The 24284-nt window shown below is 40.8% G+C and overlaps 1 protein-coding gene across 1 annotated transcript; it reads left to right on the top strand.

The window, feature by feature from the left end:
• Positions 1–1326: 1326 nt before the first annotated feature.
• WDR1 (WD repeat domain 1) lies at positions 1327–20637 on the top strand. The gene is made up of 15 exons (XM_063401619.1): positions 1327–1486; positions 1744–1865; positions 5660–5750; positions 8566–8713; positions 10119–10299; positions 12116–12193; positions 12883–12963; positions 13055–13288; positions 14088–14177; positions 15064–15218; positions 15855–15942; positions 16937–17047; positions 17525–17698; positions 18810–18954; positions 19244–20637. Exons 1-15 carry the CDS (start codon positions 1471–1473, stop codon positions 19351–19353), a joined length of 1824 nt encoding a protein of 607 aa, XP_063257689.1. The 5' UTR covers positions 1327–1470; the 3' UTR covers positions 19354–20637.
• The last annotated feature ends 3647 nt before the right edge of the window (positions 20638–24284 follow it).

Here is a 24284-nt window from a genome sequence, read left to right as displayed (position 1 = left end):
TGATTTATATTAATAGCACTGGAAGAAGAACTCAATTTATCCGAAGTTATATAGGAAACATGAAGGGCTGTACGTGGTTCAGGTTAATTTAAACAGACATCCAACTCTGCCTCAGAGGCCAACTCAGGTGATAAACTAGCAGTCTGTAAAGCACCTCAGCAGCACCTGGAGCTGAACAGCATAAAACTATAGGATATTATAATTCTAAATATATAAGGGATGAAGGTAGGACTGATCTTAAAGGAAATACTGTTGACAAGAACTGCCTCCCCAAGAGCTCTGTAAGAGGAGGAACGCGGGGACACCGCAGGAGGTGACTACGGGGACTCAATCCCTGCTGACAAGCACGGTGGTTCCCCAGCAAAACCAAAGCTCTGTCGTGGCAGTAGCGCCGGGCAGACTCCCGGTAAGCCAGCAGAGCCCGCACCGAGGGACGCGGCGGGAGCCAGCGGCCGCAGCCGGGCGGTGCCGAGAGAGGGCCCGCAGCGGGCGCGGAGGGTCCCGCCCGGACTGCCCGCCACACCCCGAGCCCGCCCGGCCGCCGCACCCGAACCGCCGCGCTGCACGCCCGTGTCCCCTCTGCCCGCCCGGCGATCCCCTGATCCCCGCGGGTGTCTCTCCTGCCGCCCGTGATCCCCGCGGATCTCCCCGTGCCCGCCCGGCGTTCCCGCGGATCTCCCCGTTCCCGCTGTCCCCGCGGATCTCCCCGTGCCCGCCCGGCGTTCCCGCCGTCCCCGCGGATCTCCCCGTGCCCGCCCGGCGTTCCCGCCGTCCCCGCGGATCTCCCCGTTCCCGCTGTCCCCGCGGATCTCCCCGTGCCCGCCGTTCCCGCTATCCCCGCGGATCTCCCCGTGCCCGCTGTTCCCCGCGGATCTCCCCGTGCCCGCCGTCCCCGCTATCCCCGCGGATTTCCCCGTTCCCGCTATCCCCGCGGATCTCCCCGTGCCCGCCCGGCGTTCCCGGTCCAGGGCGGTGCCCGCACGCGCAGCCCCGCCCGCCGCGGCCCCGCCGCCGCGCAGGCGCGCGCACCGCCCCGCGCACGCACCCGGGAGCGCCGCGGCGGGGAGCGGCCCCCGCGCAGGCGCGGCCGAGGCCGGTCAGAGCCGCCGAGTGGCGCCCGCCCGGCCCCGGCCCCGGCCCGGCCCGGCCCGCCCTGCGCGCAGCTCCCCGCGGGGCGGGGCCGCCTCCGAGGCCGCCCCAGCGCGGCCCCGCCGGGCCCGGCCGAGCGCACGGCATTTCCGGGGGAGGGCGCGCGGCGCGGGCTGGCGGGGAGCGGCGCGGCGCGAGCAGAGTTGACTATATATGGTCAAAGGCAGCGGAGAGCGGCGCGCCGCGCGGGCGCTTCCTGGTTCGCGCCGCGGGGCCGAGCGGGGCTGAGCGGCGGCAGCGGAGCCACAGAGCCCGGCCCGGCCGCGCCCGCCGCCCTTCCCTGCCCCTGCCTGCCGCCGCCGCCGTGACAAGTGGGCGAAGATGCCGTACGAGATCAGTAAGCTGGCGGGGGCGGCGAGGTGCCGGGGGTCGGGGGGCCCCGCGGGCTGCGGAGCCTCGTGCGGCCCCGCGGGATGGCGGAGCCGGCGGTGCCTCAGAGCCCGCTGACAGCAACAAGTGACGGCGGCTGCCGCCAGGGCAGGGCGTGTGCCGGCAGCGGGGAGGCATTGAGCGCCTTCCTTTTATTTTGATTTTTTCATAAATTATTTATTATTTATTTTCCTTTGATTCCCTTTCTCCTTTTATTTTTCACAGAAAAAGTGTTCGCCAGCCTTCCGCAGGTTGAACGAGGCGTTTCCAAAATTATTGGAGGTGATCCTAAGGGCAACAATTTTCTTTATACCAATGGAAAATGTGTCGTCATCAGAAACATTGATGTAATGTATCTTGATTTATTTTGTTTTTTACTGTAAAGCTTTCGCTAAGTTTCATTTTGTCTCCCTGCCCCTCCTTGAGCAGCCTGTGCTTCATTCAGTCTTGGTGATTTCAATCGAGGTCACAGATCCGTGATCAGCAGCAGGGGAATACGCAGAGTGCATGACTCAGGCATAAAACCATAGGCAGCGACTGTAAAAATATGTAGAAAATCTCGGTAAAATCTGCAATTCTATTCCTCTTCGCATCGAACTTAAGAGATAAGAGACTGGTCTATTCTGGTTGGCCCTGTATCTTCTTAAGTATCACTATTATGGAGTTGAGTGCTGTGTTTGCCTAATAAATGAACTCTTCCTTCCTTGCTGTTTTGGACCTTTAGCCTGTCAGGGAAGCATGTAAATACTGGGAAACCTGTATCTTTAAACGGGTTATTCTTCAGCTTCTTTCCCCTCACCCAGCCGCAGGAATCAAAACAGTTATGAGTTGCTGGACTCCATCACAAGCTGTGGGTGCAAGTTCTCAGCCCTGCTCACAGGGAATTTTTCTCATCGATTAAATATTAGAACGCCCCAGTTAATGTTTTCAGTACTGTGGAGGTTTGTGTTTGTTTTTCTCTGGTGGTAACTAAAGAAATGTTAACTGTTATTTGAATGATTTATTTCCAAATATAGCATCCCATTGAAAAGTGTGGAGGAAACATTGCATGTTTAGGCCATTGTCTTGCTATGGTTTTTAATGTAAATTTGTTCGAAGTAATTGCTTGTTCTTGAGAAATCAAATTCTCCCCTAGATTTTCTTTCCTACTGCAGATTTGGCCTGCAGCAGGAAGAGCTGTAGGGGGAGGGGCAGGACATACCTCTGTGGAATTTTAGGTCTCCACAACAATGGATTTGTTTATGGCTGCTTCTGTAAATCACCTTTGTAAACTGAGCTGTTTGTCTGTTTTACTTCATCACTCCCGCTATGTTCAGACATTTCTTCATTGTCATGCCATAATAGATAAATGCTGCTAATAATTTAATTCCTTGCAGATTTCTTGATTGCTATCAGTTTAAATTCATCCACTTAAAACCGAAAGTAAGCTCGCACTCTGGTTTCAATGTGTGGGTATAATGTCTTTGTAATAGTGTTTTGCTCCTGGTATCAAGAAAAGTTCAAGTTTCTGAAACCAGAAGCTCCAGTTAAACCCTGTAATGCACACAGTGTGATGAGAGAAGAGGGAAAAGCCGCTCTGCTTACGTTACAGTTTCTGACCAAGTCGTGAGTGCTGACCTTCTCCCTTGCACTGTCATTAATGCTCCTGTGACCCCATTTTGGAGGTTAAATTGAAAGAAAGCAATTTGCTTTACCTGAATCAGCTCACTGAAGATTAGCCCAGTCCAAATGTGAGCCCCATTGTGAGCTGAGGGGCGTAGGGCCCATGGGGACCTGAGAACAGGCAAAGTGGGATTGTGAGAGTTCAAATTCAAAATTTAAACTCTCAAAGGAAGGTGAGAATGGAAGTCACGAATCCTTCAGTTTTATGGTGCAATTCATGCTGATATGCAGACTTACTCAGCTGACTAGGGGAGTTTACTACTGTTAATAATTGACAGGTGACTACAGAATATATTGTAGCAGTAACACAAAAACTGACCAAAGCCTGTGCTATGGCTTTTGTGCTGGAGAATGTTGCAGTTTGTAACCTGACTTGCAAGTGTGTCCACTCTCTAGTTAAGAGCCCTGCCTTCTTTGCATGATATGAAAGTCTTTCTAATAGTTGCAACAACGAAATGAAATGGTGGGGGGGTCTGTGTGTAATCCCTCCATGAGCAGTTGTCCAATGGAATGGTTGTGCTCTAATTAAAAAAAAACAGGTCATCAAAATGCAGTGATCACCTTCCTCCTTAAGTCTAAAGCTATCTAGCATTAGCTAATCAGATGAATATAGCATTCAGGGTTAATGCTTGATCTTTGAGCATGATCTAGAGACTTCCTTTAACAAGGAAGTTCTGGAGCAGTGCTGGAAAAGCTCTGTGAGAAAGACTAGTGATATTTTTAAGGTTTGATACTTCATTAATATTTTATCTTCGTGGGTCTAAGACTACTTTGAAGCTTGGAACTGAAACTGCTCACTTTCATATGTGGCTCTGGTTTCAGTGTTTGAAGTAAGCCACATAAGCTTGCTGCTTCTTTAATCTAGGTACTACATTTGTCCCAGCTCACAGTATAATTTTCTCCTTAAATATGTTTTTAGAAGTGGTTTTTTGGGGGTTGAGCTTGATATGAAAAAAAATGCAAGTTAGAAAAATGATTTTACAAGCAAAAATAATAGTATTGAGTAAATGTACAATTTGACAGCCCTAACTTATTTTCTTGGTTTCTGGAATCTATCATATCTTAAATTTGTGTATTTATCTTTCATTTAACCCTTTAAGTCAGTCTCTCATCTTAGTTTCCTGGACTCTTGGAAATTTTTGCTGTAAAATAGCACCTACCATGCCATTAATAACAACATGTGGGGGGATTTGTGCTCCCTGAACATGTAGGTGATGCAGACGTGGAATAGGGAGAACATTATCTTGTTTTGCTCAGATAATATCCAGTTGGACACAAAATGAAGAGGGATGTGCATGCTGTAAGTGCAGATGGTTATGACTTAAGCAGAGCTATAATGCACTCAAGCAATGCATAAAAGCAGGAATGAAGAAGAGCTCCTTTTTCCACAAGCAAGCTGTATTCTGTCTCCTGAGATGTACTGCAATAGCAAGAACTCTTGTGAGCAGGAGACTGCTTTCTAACAGAGCGGGTGTTTCAGTTTTTCCTGATTGGATGGCTGAGTCATACCATAATATCAGGTGGTTTTCTGGTTTGATTGAATAAATCTGTATTAATTATAGCAGTTAAAATGGAATTTTGTTTTGATCATATGAGTCAAGTTTCTGGAGCTGGAACAAGCCTGTTAAATGGTTAAAAAAAAATCTAAAGACTAGTGTATTACTGTTGTAGCATATATACATTGTAATTGAGAGAGGTGCAGAATGACTTTTATACAATTAATTTGAAAGCAGTTTATTGCCTTGATGTCATCCTTTTTTGATTTGTGGGGTGCTTCTATTGTATAACACTACTGATTTGCTGAGACACAGAGTTCATTTTATTTTCCAACCTGAAATATCTGAAAACATAGTTTAGACTGGAGAGATATAATTATGATGGAGTGGCAGTGACTTTCTTTCAAAATTCCTGTGCAACTCTTGATACCAGGTCTAGTGTTTTTTAAGCTGATTGCAGTTATCAAAAAACAGCAAGCCTAGCACATCTCATTGGTTATTGAGTGATTTGGGGTACATGGTGATGATTAACAGCATGTATTATGGTTGACTGCAGGCTTAAGTTTCATACTTGATTACAGTAGAATTTTAGATGTGTGCTGCAGAGCACAGTTCATATTTAGTATTCTGCTTGGGTAGCTGCTTTATCCCTGGGCTATCCCTAAAAAAAGAGAGCCTCATGCTTGTCCTGTTATCTTGCAGAGTGTTTGTCTACTGTTCAGCAGGTATTGGAGAAGAAAGAGTCCTTAGGAAGAAATCCTTCTTTGTTTCAGTTGTTAGAAAGTAGTGTGTTGCTTCAGTGGTATCAGCAGTGTTCTGCAATGTCTACTGCACTTCTCACTTTTAGACAATTGCTTAATTTAAGGCAGGGTTTGAGAGAAGGGAGTGCAGAGAGAAGTTATGAATGTTATTGTTGAATTTCTGATTTTATTCCTTTGAGAAGGAGCAAGTACAACCTTGTAATTTTTTTCCCTTTAAAATAGAATCCTGCAATTGCTGATATCTACACTGAGCATGCCCACCAGGTTGTAGTTGCCAAGTATGCTCCCAGTGGATTCTACATAGCATCTGGAGGTAAAGTATCTGTGTGTATGTGCATGGGGTGTGTGGAGAGCTGTAAAGTTACTGGCAAAACAGTAGTAACACTTCAGGTGTGTGTATGGAATATGCAGTCAATGGGAGCTGCTTCAGTGGAATTACATCCACATCTCTGAAGGAGGAATGATTGCTGTCCTTGTTCCTCTAACCTCTCTCAGGCAGTGAGCTTAGTGACATTCTTAGTCTTTTAAAATGTATTATTTCAATAAAAAGAGAACCTGGCAATGAACCCTAAATACTGATGAAGACTCGTGTGAATGAAGCAGAGTGAAAAGTTATTTCTGAAATACAGGACTATTGTTTGTGAAGTTAATAAACTCTGATACTTTATGGTCCAGGAAGGGATTCTAAAACAGTGTGTACTCCTTTCTTTTCCCTTCTCTCTTCTTCCTGACCAAAGATTTATGACTTTTGTTACTTTTTAACCTGAATTAAATAAGCTTTCCTTGGCAAGTTAGCATGGAAAGCGGCTGAGTTGCAGTTTCCATATAATGCATATGAATCAATAGTCTGAGGATGTGTAACACGAGTTTTTACAGTGAGAATTTCAGTGTTATAAAAGTTTTTGACTCCCTAAGAACTGAACAAGCCCTTTTTATTAGAAGCTAGCATCAAATAATTGGTTATTTTTCACAAGGACTGGTATACAGTGAAGAATATTGATAAATACAATACTGTAACTTGTATTTCTTGCAGAGATTTGCAGCTAATATATAGATTTTTTTAAAAAAGCTTGCCATTGTCAATTAGAAGTGCTTCAGAAGCAAGTAATGTATAAAAAATACAGCTATATTTTCTAAGTAATATATCTGAAAACAAATCATTCTGAATATGAGCCCTTTAGGAAGGGAGCACAGATTCCTGCAAAGTTCTTCGTAGAATGGGAGTTTCTCTTTCAGCAATTTCAATGTAACATATATTTTAAAATGTAAAATGTCCTGTCCTTCTTGGTTTCCTTCATATCAGAAAGCTATATTAGAATAAGTATTTTTGGATACTGGGGAACCTTTAAAAACACTTGACAGCAGAGCTGGTTTTTTTTTTTTTTTTTCCCTTTTTCTCACATTTTTGTGAGAAAGGGACCACAGCCAGGATTTTCTTGGCTCAGTCTTGTGTGTGGACCATGTGTCAAACTGAATACCCTCTTAAAATCCAGTTTGCATTCTATATTCTACAAACTTTGTGCTCTATGTTTGTGCAGCACTTAATACTCAGAATAACTGTCTAATTTTTTCTTTTAGTCTTTAAGATTTTTAGTCCTTTGTAAGCAAACAGTAATAGATATTGTGCTAGGGAAGTATTTAGTTGATTTTTCTCAGAATTTTTTGTCATACACAAGTGAAAGAGTTTAGGTTGCACTATTTACCTTAAAAAGTGTCTTCTGTATGTCATTTATAAATAGTTTTGTGGTACTGCTGAGCATGGGGTCTGAAGATAGATGACCAGGCTGTTTAAGCTGTTTCTAAGTATAACATGCAAGATTCATTTCTCTGTCTATAAATCTGCATTAGCCATGCAGCCTGCATTAATACTTCATGTGCTTCATGAGAGAGACCTTTGGCAAGATGCTTTTGGCTTTTATGGTAATATCTCTTATTGCACTCATAGCAGATGTAATGGGAGATACTGCAAAGTTAAAGACCTGTGTCTTACCTGTCAGTAGATGGAGAAAACAATTAGATTGTAAAGTCTGCATTAAAATTCTGCTTCAATAACAAGTTCTCTCCATAAAATTCTGAATCTGTCCTTTTAGCAGAAGTGAAGATCAGTCTGTGACCAGGTCCAAAAGATGCAGGGTGGCTGTGTGTTTAAATTGAATGGTAAAGATGCACCAGTAAATGATGAACAGGATTTAAGCATTCTGCCGAGGTGAAAGATGCAGATTTTAGCACGTGGTTTATTCTAAAACAGTGGCTTTTTTGAAGGGTACAACACACACAGACCTTACTGTGTGGGTTTCATTAAAGATTGTAAATTTGTCTGTGTGTAGAACAATTCCTCCGGTTACAATCCTGCACCACAGTAATTGCTCTGAATAGCTCTTGCGTTTTACAATACTCAGAGGAAACAGTGAGCCAGGGAGCTTTCATCATCTTAAGTCTTAAATTGTTAACTGCTTGTGCCGTGTCTGCTGCTTTGGGCATTTCAGTTCCTGAATATTCTGTTGCATTCCTTTCTAGTATTCCAGATAGTGCAGGAATCCACACCATTAAGTGTGTACATGCTTCTGTATAGGAGTAGTACACTGATGTGCCTGAATTGAGTTCTGTGGACAGAAGTCTCTTTGTATGTCTACATATGCCTGGTATTTGTGTGCAAAACAGATCTCCTTTGAAGGTACAAATTGTAGTGCATCAGCCACTGTCCACTGGGCTGCTCCCTTCTTGTAGGTGTAGGGTGGCTTACTTCCCAGTGAAGGGTCAGTGAATTTTCTTGCTGGGCTGGCTTATTCTTTGTGTAATAGATACTTAGCACATACCAGCTGGTAACATGAAAGTTCTTACTCTCTTACTGTGCAGTTTTTTCATGTGTCTGCAAATGTTTTCTCTGTCTGTTGTATGTGGTGCTGCATGTCTTGAATCATAATGTCTGGTTAAAAACCTAATTTACTGAAATGGATATAGTCTTCAGCATTCCTAAAAAAGGGACTTGTAGTAGTTGTAGTAGGGTAAGGTAGTAGGTCCCTAGTACAAGTCTTCAGTGTAGCTGAAAATCTGAACTCTGGCAGATTGATGAGTCATGTGACTGAGTCATGCTGGAACAATAGTTATATTCTGTTTTATTCTGGCAGATGTCTCTGGAAAGCTGAGAATCTGGGATACCACACAGAAGGAACACCTACTGAAGTATGAGTATCAGCCGTTTGCAGGAAAAATAAAGGACCTGGCATGGACTGAAGACAGCAAGAGAATTGCTGTGGTTGGAGAAGGAAGGGAAAAGTGAGTAATGCTTCTGTGTTTGTGTATGTGTTTATACTGTAAAGCTCTACAAAGATTTACAAATTCTAACAATACAAGTTCCTTGTAGAAAGCTTTTAATTCTTCTGTGGAATTAAGTCATTGCTTTTTCCCTGTCTTGACTTCAAGTTGTGCTGTTCTGCAGCAAAACTTTCTGTGCAGTGTTTGAGAGCTGTAAATTAGTTAGAAAATGCAGTTCTGTTACAATTGCTTAGTTTAAACATTGTATAGGACTAGTTTCTTAGATCAGTATTATTACATCCAAGGATAGCTGTTTGGTGGATTTTTTGTCCAATTCTGATAGGTTAGGAAGGGGAAAACAATTTTTTTTTCCTTCTTCCTTCACTTATTGCACTTATGGTCTTATTCAGTTGATTGAATAAGAATTTAAAAAATTTGAAGCGTATCTCAGTTTTCTCCTTTGGCAACATGTCTGTATTTTTAGGCCGTATTATGGTAGTTTAATGAAAGGAAAACAAGCAGTTGTCCTTTATCTGACTAAATGGGATGCCCATTTTAGTTTGTGTCCCTCGTTTAATGCACAAAGACTGTCAGAATTTTTAAAGCAGAATCCAGACCAGGTAGCCTTATGCCTAAAGAACTAAAAGGCATCTTGTAGTACTGTTCCCTAGGCCCCTGCACCATTTTTTAATCCCTGTCATGTACTGTGTGCTTGAAAGAAATTCTCTGTCCTCCATTGTTCCCTCTGCCCCATCTGCCCCTGGGTAGATGCAATGTGAGTTTGCTCCCCTTATTCCAAAACTTGGCCAGCTTTCCTTTAGGTGGATGCACTTCCAGTCTAGAATATTGTTGAAGGGATTCCAAAGAAGGCTTTTCAAATAGCAATACTCTGGCAGTTTAGTGCCTCAGTATTGATTATACTGGAGTTTTTTTGTAAGGTGATTTAGGGTAAGAACTGACAAAAATGGTTTTAAAACTCTTCTTCCTTAAACCTTGAAGTGATAGTATTTGTAAAAGGGATGGTACCCAATCTAGGCTAAATGGTCGGATAACTGATCCAAAGTCATTGTTATCCTAGCTTTCTGCAAGTCTGTTGTGGCTAGGCAGATGGATTAATTAACTGCTTTGTTTTATAAACCAACAGTCTTAGTGAGGAATATACGTTGGGTCTCTGAATTTTAGAAGCTTTATATGCAAAACCTGATTGTTTGTCCCCTTCAGCATTCTAACCTATTGAAGATTAGAATCTCTCACCAGCAAGATCTCAAATAGCCTTCAGGGAACTATGATGTGCTTGCATGAGATTAATGAGATGACCTAATTTCTTTTCTTTGAGTGCACTCATATCTGCAGTTTGCAGATGTTCAAGGAGTTAGTCTACATGTAACTTTTATGAATTGTAGTTATTGTGTGCTTTTCTAACCAGATTTGGAGCAGTGTTCCTGTGGGATAGTGGCTCTTCTGTTGGCGAGATTACTGGGCACAATAAAGTGATCAATAGCGTGGACATCAAACAAACGAGACCATATCGTCTGGCAACTGGCAGTGATGACAACTGTGCTGCTTTCTTTGAGGGACCGCCATTCAAGTTCAAGTTTACACTGAGTGTGAGTTTAAGTTCAGATGTGGCTCTGTTAAACTGTGCAGTTTCCAACAAGCTTGCAATTCTCAGCACAACTAGCTGCAATAACAGAAGTTCTCAGTTCCCCCCTTTCAAGCATGGCTGGTGTCAAGTGGCTTTCTTAAAGCTCTGTATAACCAAATGTTGTTCTCAGGCCAAGAAAACCAAAATAAATGATTGGTTAAAAAGAGAATCTGAAACACTTTTTTCAATATTCTTTTCCATTGTCACTAAGCTATGGAAACGATGAAGTAGGCTGTTTTATGGGTTCTGTTCATGCTTTCAGAGGTCTGTTTCTCAGTGCACATGTGTATAGAATTTCTTGAAGCTTTCCAAGGTGCATGATTCAAGAAATGTGATGATTTTAATGGCGTTTTTCAATCTGATAAAGAGTGGTCAAATCTGAAATCCCGAGGCCACTTAGAAAGGGAGAGTGCAGATGTTTGAAAGCCTAACTTGATTTCTACTTCATGGTATGGGTAGTACCTTGTGTGGTCAGTTTTCTGTTTTTATGTTCCTTTTAACTTAGTTTCTTATTCTACTTGTTACAATCTCTTAAATGAAACAAAGCTGGAACTACCACAGTGAAGGTATTCATTGTTGCTTAAGGCCAAAGAAAATAAAAAACCACAAGCTTCTGCAGCTGTTTGGATGGCAGGAGATCTCTTGCCTCAAAAAAACTATAACAAAGATACTGGATATTATTGCAGTAGTAGAGTCAAAATGTTTAGTTTGTATTTTAGTTTTAAAAACAGTGTAGTAGGCCTTTTATTTTCTTAAGCATGAGCCTTGAGTAGTCTTCATATGCTGACTTTAGTAAGGATTCCATTCCAGTTCTAGAAAAGGAATTGTTTTGAGCTCTGCGATCCAATGAAATGATGTAGTTGCCTAATATATTTCTGAACTTAAGCTGATACTTACATTTTGCTAAGCTGGTTCTTTTGGAACTCTGAAGTCCAAACTGCTTACCAGTGCTGCTTTAGACTGGTGTATGATGCAGCCTTCCTTTTAAAGTGATATTTGGGTTGATATATGGGATTCTGGTATGGGCTGTTATATAGTTTAGATTAGAGCCTGAAGTATCATCAGGGGGGAAAAAAGTATAGTTGAAGAAAGTAGGTTAGAACCTGCCTTCATAACACTAAAAATAGTCTTCCAAATCTCTCTGCTTGGGAGCTTTGGCCTCATTGTGGTACTTCCCTATTTAACGTGTGTATTCTAGTTTGCATGGTTTGAATAGTCTCCTACTTGTAAATAGTCTATTTGGGGAGCATACATCAGTCTTGCCTCATTACTTCACAGAGCTACCACTAATGTAGTCTCCCAGAAATGGAATTTCAGTAAAATAGTAACTTATTCCTCATGCCTGTGCCTTTTTTTCTTTTTTTTTTGCGATGAGAAGGACAAAATATTTTTGTGTGTATCAAACTCACTGCACAATGAAGTGATAGTTGAAATCTGGAAAATGTTATAGAAGTCAGTGACCACTGGGGAAGAATCTCGTGTTTGCATGTAGGCTGCATCTGACTTTTTTTAGTACTTATCCCTCAAACTGGATAATCATTCTCCTGGTATGCTCTGAGTTGTTTTAACTACATCAGTAATGATGTCACAGTGTCTTCCCTGGACTGTTCTTGATCCCCATGATTCTCTTCAGATAGAGGCTAAACTTGCCTCAGCAGGCATCTCTTACACAGCTAATTTATGGTTCACATGTAAGAGATCTGCATTGTTACTAGATTGTTTTGTATGTAAAATACTCTGTTCTTTTTTGTTTGCTGATTCTTACTTTTTTTCTACAGGACCATACACGGTTTGTGAACTGTGTGAGGTTTTCTCCTGATGGGAACAGATTTGCTACAGCTAGTGCAGATGGGCAGGTAAAAGACAAGGAACTCTTTTTATATTTTTATATTGATTTTTAACATGGGAAGATTTTCTTGTGCATTTTGGGAATAGGATTAGTATTGCAAAATCCATGTTCCTTCTTTTTTATGCCACAAGTTTAAATTTTTAACTATCCTCCTGTAAATCTGTAATAACTGATGAATGGTGATAACCAGACTATTTGTACTCAAGTTTTTTCCCCATTCCATCTCCTAGCATTTTCCTACAGGTTATTTTTGCAGGACTATGTTGGGCTTTTGGAATATGTATATTATGATCCCGAGAGGTCTAGCTGAAATAGTGAATTCACAGATAGCAACCCAGGTCCATGTGTACTCCCTACTGATAAGGGCATGTTGACAATGACTCTTTCGCCATAGGTAGCTTGTCCTTCTCAGAGGGCAGATTCCCATGACAGCTGTGCTAAGCAGCTGCCATCACAGCAGGAGTCAAAACTGTAACATCTTCCAGAGTTTTAAATGTCTGAATCCAATGTACAGGGGTCTTGCTGTCGTTATTTACAATGTTCATCTCAATTGTTTAGTCTTAATTATTCATTGCAGCATAGCTTGTGCCTCTCCTTAAAAAGGGGTCTAGTGTATCAAAGTATCAGACACTATCTTGGGGTTTTTTCTATTGCTCCTTTTTCCCTTTAAGTTGTATGTCTGTGTGCTCTTTTAAGATTTTTGTCTATGATGGGAAGACTGGAGAGAAAGTGTGCGCTCTTGGTGGAGGCAAAGCACATGATGGAGGCATTTATGCTGTGAGTATCGCTTCATTACCCAGTTAATGAACTGCAAAGTCTTGGATTAATAAATGCATTTACTGTCTTGTGGTGACATTTGTTTTTACAGATTAGTTGGAGCCCTGACAGTAGTCAGTTGCTTTCTGCTTCTGGAGATAAAACTGCTAAAATCTGGGATGTTGGTGCTAATTCTATTGTAAATACTTTTAACATGGGATCAAACGTGTTGGATCAGCAGCTGGGTTGCTTGTGGCAGAAAGACCATTTACTGACTATCTCCCTGTCTGGCTATATCAATTATTTGGACAAGAACAATCCAAATAAGCCTTTACGTGTCATAAAGGTAGGTTAAAGTTCTGTTACTGCATGAGTTTCTGCAATAAATGACTCAGTGATTGAAGCTGTCAAGATGGAATAGTAGCTGTTGAAAAATAGCATTCTTAAATTAGCATTGCCAAATGAGCTATGTGTGACTGTTTCTTGAAGTCATATGAATGAAGAAGTTACTATTTACATGTGAGACTGTGCTTTGTGCAAATACCCAGACTGATTATTTAATTAATGTTACCAACATATCTTTTGGTGCAGCTTTTAAGCATTCTTGAGATGAGAAAAGAAATACAGCATAGATAGAGAACTACCAGTGATGTCTCATTCTCCCAGAACTAGTGTATTGTGGACAAGGTGATTAGGGTTACCGTGCAATTGAACTTTAATTTTAGGATTTAAAGAGTTCGCTGACACAAGACTCTCTCACGGGAACTTACATTTTTACATGAACTAGAAACAATGTCCCAGATTTTTGCCATCACTGCTGTAATTCTGGAAGTTGGTGTGGGTACATGACCATATTTAGTCCTCTTCCCTGAATCATGAAGTGCTTGAAAAGCAGTGATGAAAAGGCTATGAAAGTCTTTTGGCTCATCAGGCTAATAAGGACATCCATGGTGCTTATTGTTTTTATCAAGGACATAGCAATAGCAGTTAAATGACTGCACTGTAAAATAGTAGGTTTTATAGTGGGTGACTTTTAATGCTTGTGAATAGCATGTTCTTTTCTGAATAACCTGTCATTCTTCTCTAATAGCTGTATGTATGTGTTGAAAATTGCTCATCAATAATTATTTATGTCTCATTCACAGGGTCATAGTAAATCAATTCAGTGTCTGACGGTGCACAAAAATGGTGGAAAGTCCTATATTTACTCTGGAAGTAATGATGGTCATATTAATATCCTTTGATAGTGATACCCGTTCTAGTCTTATAATAAGTCTGAGAGAGCTCATTAGGAGAGGTGAAAAAAAAAAGCTTTGCCAAAGACAAAGTTTACTGGACACAAGTGAATATTTTGTCTAAAGTTTCTTTTGCTTTCCCCTAATACCTATGTTACAAGCTGCCTTCACACTTTCCTGCTAAATGTAAGCCAGCTCTTAATTTTCAGTTGTTTCTTCTTCATGGTAGGTAGCTTGATAGTATGGAGGAGTAAAGTAAATATATAAATTAGCCTCTTGTAACATCAAGAAACAACAATACATATTTTCCACTTATGACAGAATATGCAGGAAGTTACATTCCAGCATTCTGAAGCTTATAGTTGCCAACTACAGTCCTGTGTCCTGCCTTTAAAATGATGTCATGTTGCCATATAAACTGGTATATATAAATATAAACATAGGTCTTGTTTCTTTTCAGACCTGTAATACAGTATGAGTGGTTCACACTGATGCTGCCATATAACGTGAGGGACAGCCAGTGGTACAAGGTCTTCTAACTAAAATCCTTTAAAAAGTATTTTCTAGTCTCAGACCTAATGCTTATTTATTCCAGTATTTGCTGCTGTTTGTGGTAGGTCATTTAGCTCACTACAGAACATCAGTTTCACTTAATAAGGTTATGAGGTTGACCAGGGAGCTTGTAGAGTCTCCATCCTGAAACATTCTCAAAACCTTACAGAGCCCTGCAGCCTGTTGTAGCTGACATCAATTTGAGCAGCAAGTTGGACTAAATCTCAAGAGGTCCCTTCTAACCTTACCTGTTCTCTCAATTATTTAACTTTATATGGTGTGGAATCTGACTGCACCAGTATCTTCAAATGTTCCTTAATTCTGTTATGCACATTATTGGGATTCTGAAACTGGAGAGAATGATGGCTTTTCTGGGAAAGGCCACACAAACCAGGTTTCTAGAATGGCAGTGGATGAAATGGACCAGCTGGTCACCTGCAGTATGGATGACACTGTGCGCTACACCAACCTTAGCAAGAGAGATTACAGGTTAGTCAAAATGTTGCCTTTTATTGCAGTGTAATTGTTTTATAGCAAGAGCATTGTTGATTTTATATGGTAAATATAAATGCTGGAGTTTATTTAGGTTTTATGTTACCGTGGAAACTGTAGAAATTATTACTGTACCAACCTTGTGGGTTTTTTCTGACAATGAGAAAGGCATCCCGGGCTTTTCAATTTGTTTTATCCCTTCCATGGGTTACATGGAGACCTATCTTGTATTGGGTGACATAGTTAAGGGCTGTAGGAAGGGTGTCTGTGAGTCATAAATACACAGGGATAGTGGAGATAAATGTGGTTAGGAGGAGTGGGACACAGCTGTTTCTTCATGAAAACCAGAATTTAAAGAATCCTGTTAAAATAATCTAGTTAGTTTAAAGTTAAGCTGGAGTGTAGTAACATTGATTTTCATTTCAAAAATGTACTACCTGATGGAGATAGTAAAGCTTTAAACACAGAACAAGAGGAAACTTTAGATTAGTAGATAAGAAAATTAAGTTATGCATGTACTTGATGATTAGTGGGTGATTATTTGAACAGGCAATTTGAAATAATGATAGACATGGAGTAATTTCTGCCTTCATTGTCCTTCCTGCTTCTCCACCTTTGCTCATCTTCTTCCAGTGGCCAGGATGCTGTGAAAATGGATGTTCAGCCAAAATGTTTAGCTGTGGGTCCTGGTGGTTATACTGTAGTTTTATGCATCGGACAAGTAAGTATTAACATGTGGATTATCAACTATTGCTGTGTTAATAATGCCATGTATGGCAACATTTAGTTATTTGGTGTGGAATTGCCTTGTACCTGTAGAATTTCCTAATAAGACCTATAGGGAACATAATTCAGCAGGATACTTGATAGCCATGTCTTTTTTACATCCTGTACCAATTTCAACATTTATGTATAGATTTAAATTTCATAAAGTCCCTTGTGTGGATGCGTCTGTATTTGTTATCAATACAGCTTTGTGCTGGAAGGTTAAACGTCAGAATCACTCTTGCCAGGTCTGTTCAGTGACACGACTTTGACAAAAGGATGTTTTTCTCCTGCATTTTATTTTTTGCAATTAATCCAAATAACCAATTAACTAGTGCTGTTGTACAGCATAAGCAGCTCTAGGATGCTTGCCACTAAGATGCAGATCACAGAAAACCCAAGACACTGCACCAAGGCTTTCTTATATCAAAACATTATTAACTTCTAATGTTTTATGTGTTCTGCATGGGTGCTGGTTTTGTGTTTGGGACATTTAATAGTGTTATCCAAACTTGTTTTCATGTGAGCTAATCCCAGTTAACCATAGCATAGAACTGGATAGGAAATAGCCTTTAATACTGCAGCATTAACTTTCTACTAATTTGGTCCTGCCCCCCTCCCTTTAACCAGGAAATGAGTAAGCATTGCTGAAAATACTGGTTTGTCCATGTTTATTTCATGTTCAAATCAAGTGAGGCAAAGCTGAAGCCAGTGAAGAATGCCCTGCACTGTGTAATTTAGAACACATGAGTATTCCAGTATAGCAGATTAGGTAGTCACCACATGTAGTTTTTTTTTTAAGAATGGAACTGTTCCCTTAAGATGAGAATACAATAAACTTTTGAGCAACCAGAAGGGATCTGTATTTATGACTAAGCAATGTGGGTTAGTTATAGTTTTATATTAGGTACTTTAAAGGAGAGTCTTAGTTTCTGGTTTTCTACTTCCAGATTGTCTTGATGAAAGATAAGAAGAAATGTTTTGCAATTGATGACCTTGGCTATGAGCCAGAGGCTGTAGCCATTCACCCCACAGGAAGTACAGCAGCAGTGGGAGGAGCGGTAAGGTTGCACTTCCTAAAACTGTGCTACTTTGAACACGAGAGCAAGTAAGAGAAGCATTTAATGATAGTAGGTGTGTTGTGTTGAGAAATGGTAGATGACACTTTGTAACAACATCAGTACTGTTAAAGTAAGCTGTGGGTATTTGGCGTTCCTGGGCTTTCATTCCCCAGGTTCTGCCACAGTTAGGACCTAAAGTCTATTTCACTTTTTTGAATTTAATCTTCTTTTCTGTACTCGCTGTTTTGAAATTGCCAAATTGTTTTTACCCAGTGTGTTCTTGAAGTTGGCAAATTCTAGAAAATGGGTTTATTTCCACACTTGGTGGATTGTAGCCAGCATGAATGACAGGTTATCTAAATCTTTTCTTAACATAAGCACTATCAGACAGAATTCGTGCAAAAAGTTTCAGAAACTCCTCTTTCTATTGTAAAATGATTTTTCTACCTTTTTGCCTTCTTTGCTGTTAATTTGCAGGATGGAAATGTCCATTTGTATTCAATCCAAGGAACCTCTTTGAAAAGTGATGATAAGACTTTGGAAGCTAAAGGTCCTGTTACTGACCTGGCATATTCTCACGATGGTGCCTTTCTTGCAGTCTGTGATGCAAACAAAGTTGTCACTGTCTTTAGTGTTGCTGATGGCTATGCGGTAAGAATTGTTTTAGTGGGAGTTGTCTTTGTTTAAAAACAAATTGGCTGACAGCTCATGTCTAAGTCTGCTGTAGTGAAGTACATTGTAGCTGCTGAGGCTTAATTGTAAATTTGATGTTTCTGTCAATGTGTTTACCTGCTGTTTGGTCTAGTACTGGTGTTTACAGCAGCCTATGTGAACCCTCCAGATGGTAAAGAAGTTGAAGAAGTGTGCAGTGTGGGTAGGCTGCAGGGAAAACACTGAAACCCACCTAATAACAAATCCATAGTTAAAAATGGGAAGGAGCTGGATTTCCACAGACCAGCAGTAGTTAAGTACGAAGAGTTCCTTTGGGTCTGCTGAACTATTAGTTTGTTAGTTTGGAGGTTTTTTTAAGGAAATAATAAAATACATGCCATATCTGTTAGAGAATTTGTGTGCATTTTTGTAAAGTGGTCAAGAATGCAGGCTCATAAGTTTGATAAGAATCATGCAGTACAATAAAATTCAATGAAGTATATCAAGCAGACTTGGCCATAAAACTCTACTGACTCTGGCACACAGTTCCATGGTAAGGACTGAGCAAGAAAGGAATATGCTAGGACAGGGAATCTTGTTTTATCTGCCAATCTACTGTCTTTTAACCAAAAGACGGTGCAATTTCCACTTTTCAGCCCAAGCACTCACTATGTATCAGCCTGTAAACTCCTTAAACTTTGACTAAAACAGTACTGAAGTAAAAACATAGGATGGCATTCCAGAAAAAAAAATCATTTTCCAAGTAAAAATTGAAAGAATTTTGCCTTGGGAAACATCTGTGGGATTGTTTTAGAAGCCTCTAAATTGCATATGCACTTAACAGATCAAGCTTTTATAGAAAAATGTCTTAGTGTTTTTACAAAAGGGGTTTGCATTTTATTAGCCTGCGAAGTATTTAAATAAATTGCATAAAATGAAGCCACCACTTCCTAGTGCATCCATCTGCACCTGAGATGTACATTGTCTGGAGTCTTGCAGTTGCTTGTTCTGATGCTTCACATTGAAAGCGAGTAATTTCCTGAAGTAGCTTTAACTACTGGAATAACCCTTGTCTCTCTAAATAACCCTTGTCTCTCTGATTTTCAAATAGGAGCATAATGTCTTTTATGGACACCATGCAAAAGTTGTTTGTATTGCATGGTCACCAGACAATGAACACTTTGCTTCTGGAGGCATGGACATGATGGTGTATATTTGGACTGTGAGTGATCCAGAGACCAGAGTCAAGATACCAGGTATGTGTTCTTTGACATACTACTTTTGAAAGTTGCTAGTTCTGGAAATCCATCACTGTTCCTGTTTTCTAGACTAGTGGTAAGCAGGCTTTGAATGTTACCACGTTTAGCCTTTATGTTAATCTCTATCTAGCCACACTAGCTGGAATTCTTCTGTTATTTTTGTAGTTACTTTTAAAATCCAGTATTAATATTGGATGCAGCTAAAAATTGTATTTGGAATGTGCTGAAGTTACCTTGTCAACCCAGCCTTCCTAATTCTTTTCTGTTACTTTACACTGTGATACAGATGCTCACAGACTACATCATGTCAGCGGCTTGGCATGGCTGGATGAACATACTCTGGTAACAACATCCCATGATGCTTCTGTTAAAGAGTGGTCTATCTCCTACAATTGAAATAAGCCCCCTCTTTGGAAGGACCTAATCAGGGACTAGAACTACTGCAGTGGAACATAGCATTTCTCTTAAAAAATCTGTATTGGCCTCTGGGTCTGCTGTCATATCCTCATATCTTTACAGGGTGTTCATATCTGTAATTAAATGTACTTTGAAAGCTTTAGCGAGTAACAGTTTGCACATGAAAAGCACTTAAATTATGTCTGGAGCTTAACCTTTGTGCTGAACATTCCAGAGGCAACAGACAAACAAGTTGGTGTGCAAGGTTCAGGCGCAAAAGATTCAAACCCAAATCAGTTGTTCTTTTCTAACCAAGAAACAGAAGACTGTACAGCATGAGAGTAATACTTCTCATTTTTTCTAATTACAGAACATTTCTGTACTAACAGTCATAGTAAGAGTATTTTAGTTGGGTCTGAAACCAATCAAGCTGTGTGCAGCTACTGTATATTGCTTTGCTTCTCTATACTGCACCAAACTGTTGCCTCAGATTTTCTCCTCCAGATAAGAAGATGGGGTACATGCATAATAAACTTTTTATGTATTTCATGTCAAATCTTTGTGGTTTATTTTAAGGTGGAAGTGTGGGGTTTTAATGTACTTACTGTTGTGGGTATAATGTTTACAAATAATCGTTGTGGCAACTTGTTGCTTCAGAAACACAATTGTTACTTTCATCAATTAAGACTGTCTGGTCATTTCAGTGTCAGAGAAGAGAAATCATTCTGTTTCAAAGATTAAAGATATTTTCTGTTTGAAGGAGGAGAAGCATGTTATTGTTCAAAAAATGCAGTACTTCTACCACCTTTTGGAAAAAACAGGAATTAAACAAAGTGAAGTGTTGTAATGACTTGAAGTGATTTTTGAGAAGATGGTGTTTGCTCAGTAAGTTTTATGCCTTTGCATGTGCAGAACAGTTGCATGGAAGCATTACCTCATGCGAAGAGATCCTGATGTTGTGTTTAGTTCCCTTCTCACACTCCGTAACACGTTTAAGTGATTTGAAGCTAGCAGTCCAACAAGGGTGGAGGAGGACACTCTGATGCAAAATAGTAGGAAGACTTGTTACCATCTCTGATGGCCAAAAGAGTTGTTGCTGTCTAGAACCTTGGAAGACTTGAAAAAAAATCTCTCTGCTAAGTCTCTAACACCACCACCACCTTTCCAGTTGTCTTTGGGTTTTATTAAGCTTTCCTTTCTGTGTGGACTCGCGTGTTTTTTTTACCAATCATATTTCTAATGACACTAATTATACAGCAAATAAAATGCTTTTGCTGCTTCTCATACTGTGGCCTATTGCTCAATTGCTGAAAAAAATTGCCTTGCAAAAATGAAATGTTGGTTAAACATCCTTTGAAAAGGAAAAATGTTGATTTCTCTTTAGGCGTGGTGATCAGAATGTCTCCTAGCCTGCAAACCCACATCTACAGTGGAACAGTTAACAATTTTTTTTTTCTTCTAAGAAGTGGGATATTTTGCACTGTGGTTTATGTCTGTGTTTTAGCAGTTTTGCATGTTATTCTTACTAACAATGCAAATGCAAGGACAAGAGAAGTTTTGGAAAAGGGTGTGTTTGACATTTGCCTTATGATGCAAATGAACAAGGTTTTCTCAGTGTCTAGCCCCTAAAACTTGTTCTGCTGTTGCACACGGACTGGCACAGCAAGCAATTCATCCATTGTTCCTGGGTCTGACCTGTAAGAGTTCCTGTTGAATCTGATCAGTGGGTTCCTGTGGTATTTAAATCCCTGTCATTTAAGTAATAAGGGGGAGGGGAGGAGGATTAAGCAGTTATCAGAGCTTGTGCACTGTGCCTGAAAGGTGGTGTATAGGATGAGCTATCTTTTGATTCCTCGAAGACCTTGCAGTACTGCTCCTGTGGAATGCCTCTTAGCCAGAAACCCTGCATTGAGATGTGGGTTTGGATAGCAGTGAGGGTGACTGCTCGTGCTTCAGCTTCCACTGGATTTGTTTATTGGCATGTGGCCTGAGCTTCTAATTCCTTAAGAACTAATATGGTCTTTGTAGTTGGCTAGCAAATCCCGACTTAAAAAACTGAAAATACATTCTGCTGTTGGACCAAATGTGATTCAAACAGGTTCATTGTTGATCCAGTGTACACACACCACAAACTGGTGTAAGGAGTCTGGTTGTACTGCTCTGAATCTGTGTTTGCCCCAGCTGTCCTGTGTTAAACTCAAACCCCTTGGCCTGCCTTCAGAGAAACAGGCAAAAGACAGGATGGTCTGTACAGATTGTGGTGACTTCAAAAGGAAATAGTGATACTTGACATAATTATGAAATCAGGCTCAGAGGATGCAATATCTTAAGTGTTGTATTTTAATGTTAGTTCAAGCCCTGTTCAAACATAGCTCCTCAAGCCCTCTTATTCTTGAAGGTTTCTGTTTTAAACATGAACATGCTTTTGAGCTCCTCCTGGCAGTTACTGGAAAGCTGGTTTCACTTCACCATGGCTGGCAGTTTGCCTGCTTTACAGTGAAAATACAGCTTAATTAGGCCAGGGGTAGATTTGGAGAACTAATGTCACCAGTAATTCCTCACAAGGCTGTAATGCAGGCATTCCTCTCCCCTCCCCCTTTAACTGTGATTTAATCCTGGCTGCCTGTTCCATTTCTGCCACGCTTGTACAGCACATTGGCTCTCCAAGAAGCTGGTCTGTACAGGCGGCCAGAGATTTACCAGCAGCTGTTGTGTGGAATATCAGCAAGTCCTAAATGCAATTCATTAATTGGCAATTGCTGGAGTGGAAAAATAAAGGGCATCACTGATCTATTTGGAGATGGAAGTTTTTTGTTTTGTTGGACACAATAGAATTATAGATAGATGTTCTGACACCTCTGTTCCTCTGCCAAATGCTTTTGCTCTTAATTAGAGTTCCTCAGACTAAGGGTAGCAGCCTTAAAATCTTAATTACGTGAATGTTTTTCTGAACCACAGTACCAAAGATGGAGAATCCTTCAACCTGAAACTGATAATTCTTTGGAGGTACGTTTCTAAGCAGAGAACCCAGTATGTCACTGCAGATACTGTTTCATGGTTGTGGCACAAGGAAGGATTTGGTGATAAAAACTCTTCCCTACAGTAAATTAGCTGTGTCTGTCTCTGTGACGAAAGTATACAGAGGACAAAAAGGTCACTTCAGTGGGCCTGAGAGCAGAATTATGCAGTTAACTGGGCTGAGAACAAGTCCCAAGTTCACATAAATACAGCAGATACTTGTTCTGGAAGTGCAAAGCTTCCCAGAGAGACTTGGGCATGAAGCTAAGCAGGGAAAGAATCAGAAAATATTTTAGTTTGGAAGGGACCCATAACAATCATCAGACTTCAATGAATAAATGTGTGTGTTTTGCATACTGAAGGCAGTTTGTTTGAAATGCCACTATTTTTACTGACAGGAGTGCAGTCTGTCACACCAATTCATAGATATGTTGGTAGAAGGACCCTAACAGCCTCGCCTCAAGTATGATGTAAGGCTATGGGCAATACTAGACCAGGTCAGCTATGTTCTGTTTTAATTAAGTCTTAAAAACCTGAAAAGGATGGAGATCATGCAGCCTCTTTGACTAATCTGTTCCACTTTTAAGTTCTTCCTAATATCCAACCTGAGACTGCAAGCTGTATTGCATGACCACTCATTTATATTGTCTGTTACTAGCAGGAGAAGGTTGAACACTGTGTGCTTGGTATTGTCCCCTTGGAATATTTTCTCTGTTACCTGCTGGCCCCCAGTTGGATGTTAAGATATTGATTTCTTCCAGCCCACACACCTCAGCTTCTAAGGAAAGGAGGCATTGTCTGAGGCCTGACTGTGCTGCATCACCTCTCTCATGTCATCAGTATTGCTGTCAGCAGTGACATCCAGAATTATCAAGTAGTCAAGTCTAATTTGCCTGTGACAAATCCACATTGGTTATTCCTGTGTCCTGCAAGTATTTAGGATTAAATTCCAAGGGGAAGTGTACTTTCATCCCTCTGGGAACTGCAGTGGAAGCAAACTAGCCCCTGATCCTTGGGTCTTCTTTTTATCCAGAGTTGAGATGTTTTTCCAGTGGTCAGAACCCTCTCATGATAAACATGGTTTGTTTCATGTATGGTACTTTAACTATCTCATAATCATGTGGGCCAGCCACTTCTACAGCTCTGTGCTCATCCCATCACCACACTATGGACTTGAATACATGTAGTTTTTAGGTAGACCCTGACACTGTTTCCTCCTGATGGTTGTGCCTGTCCAGAGCATGCTGGCTGGCACATGCAGAGGTGTAGGTTCAGGCTTCAGGCCTGTCTGTGAAAACCAAACCCAGAAACTGGTGAATACTTGAGCTTTTTCTATTACTTTATGCCAGTTTATTTCCCTCATTTAAGAACAAACCTCCATTTATCCTTGAAAAATTCATGCAAAAATTGTGTTGTGCATGTTCTAAATATCTACAGTACTACTGTCTTTCTCTGTTAAAATGGACAGAGCAGAATAAACTTTATGGTTTTTTGCCTTGTCACTTGAGACCTGCAGAAAGCACATCAGGTCTGAGGAATAAGCCTCAGTTTAAAATCATTCTGAACTTTATTTCTGAAGTGTTCAGTCCTGGAGATGTAATAACAGTTACATCCTGACGAGAAGAGCTCTATAGCTGGATGTATCTTCATGAAGTTCTACAAATCATGGTTCATTAGCTCTCTGTGAGCCGGCCTGAGAGAAACTCAGTATACAAGCTGAGTTTAGCTGTTCCCTTTTCCCCCTCTGGAGGTCAGCTGGCAGATGTATTCTGCCTATGGAACTGAGAGCAGTGGGGCTGTTGGCCCAGACCAGCCAGCTTGTTCTGTGAACAGTCAGCCTGTGCCCACCTTTGAGTTAGATCAGTCAGTTCTGATTTCCTGCAGAGAAAGATAAAACATTGAAGTGCAATTTA

This window comes from Prinia subflava, chromosome 7, assembly GCF_021018805.1.
Source record: "Prinia subflava isolate CZ2003 ecotype Zambia chromosome 7, Cam_Psub_1.2, whole genome shotgun sequence".
NCBI lineage: Eukaryota > Metazoa > Chordata > Aves > Passeriformes > Cisticolidae > Prinia > Prinia subflava.
This window is presented reverse-complemented; position numbering and strand designations above follow the sequence as displayed.

What these genes read in the sequence shown, in the direction of transcription:
- WDR1 (XM_063401619.1), top strand. An exon ending in TCGTCATCAGAAACATTGAT is followed by an intron (nt 1,866 to 5,659) that starts GTAATGTATCTT and finishes CCTTTAAAATAG; the next exon opens with AATCCTGCAATTGCTGATAT. An exon ending in AGTTCAAGTTTACACTGAGT is followed by an intron (nt 10,300 to 12,115) that starts GTGAGTTTAAGT and finishes TTTTTTCTACAG; the next exon opens with GACCATACACGGTTTGTGAA.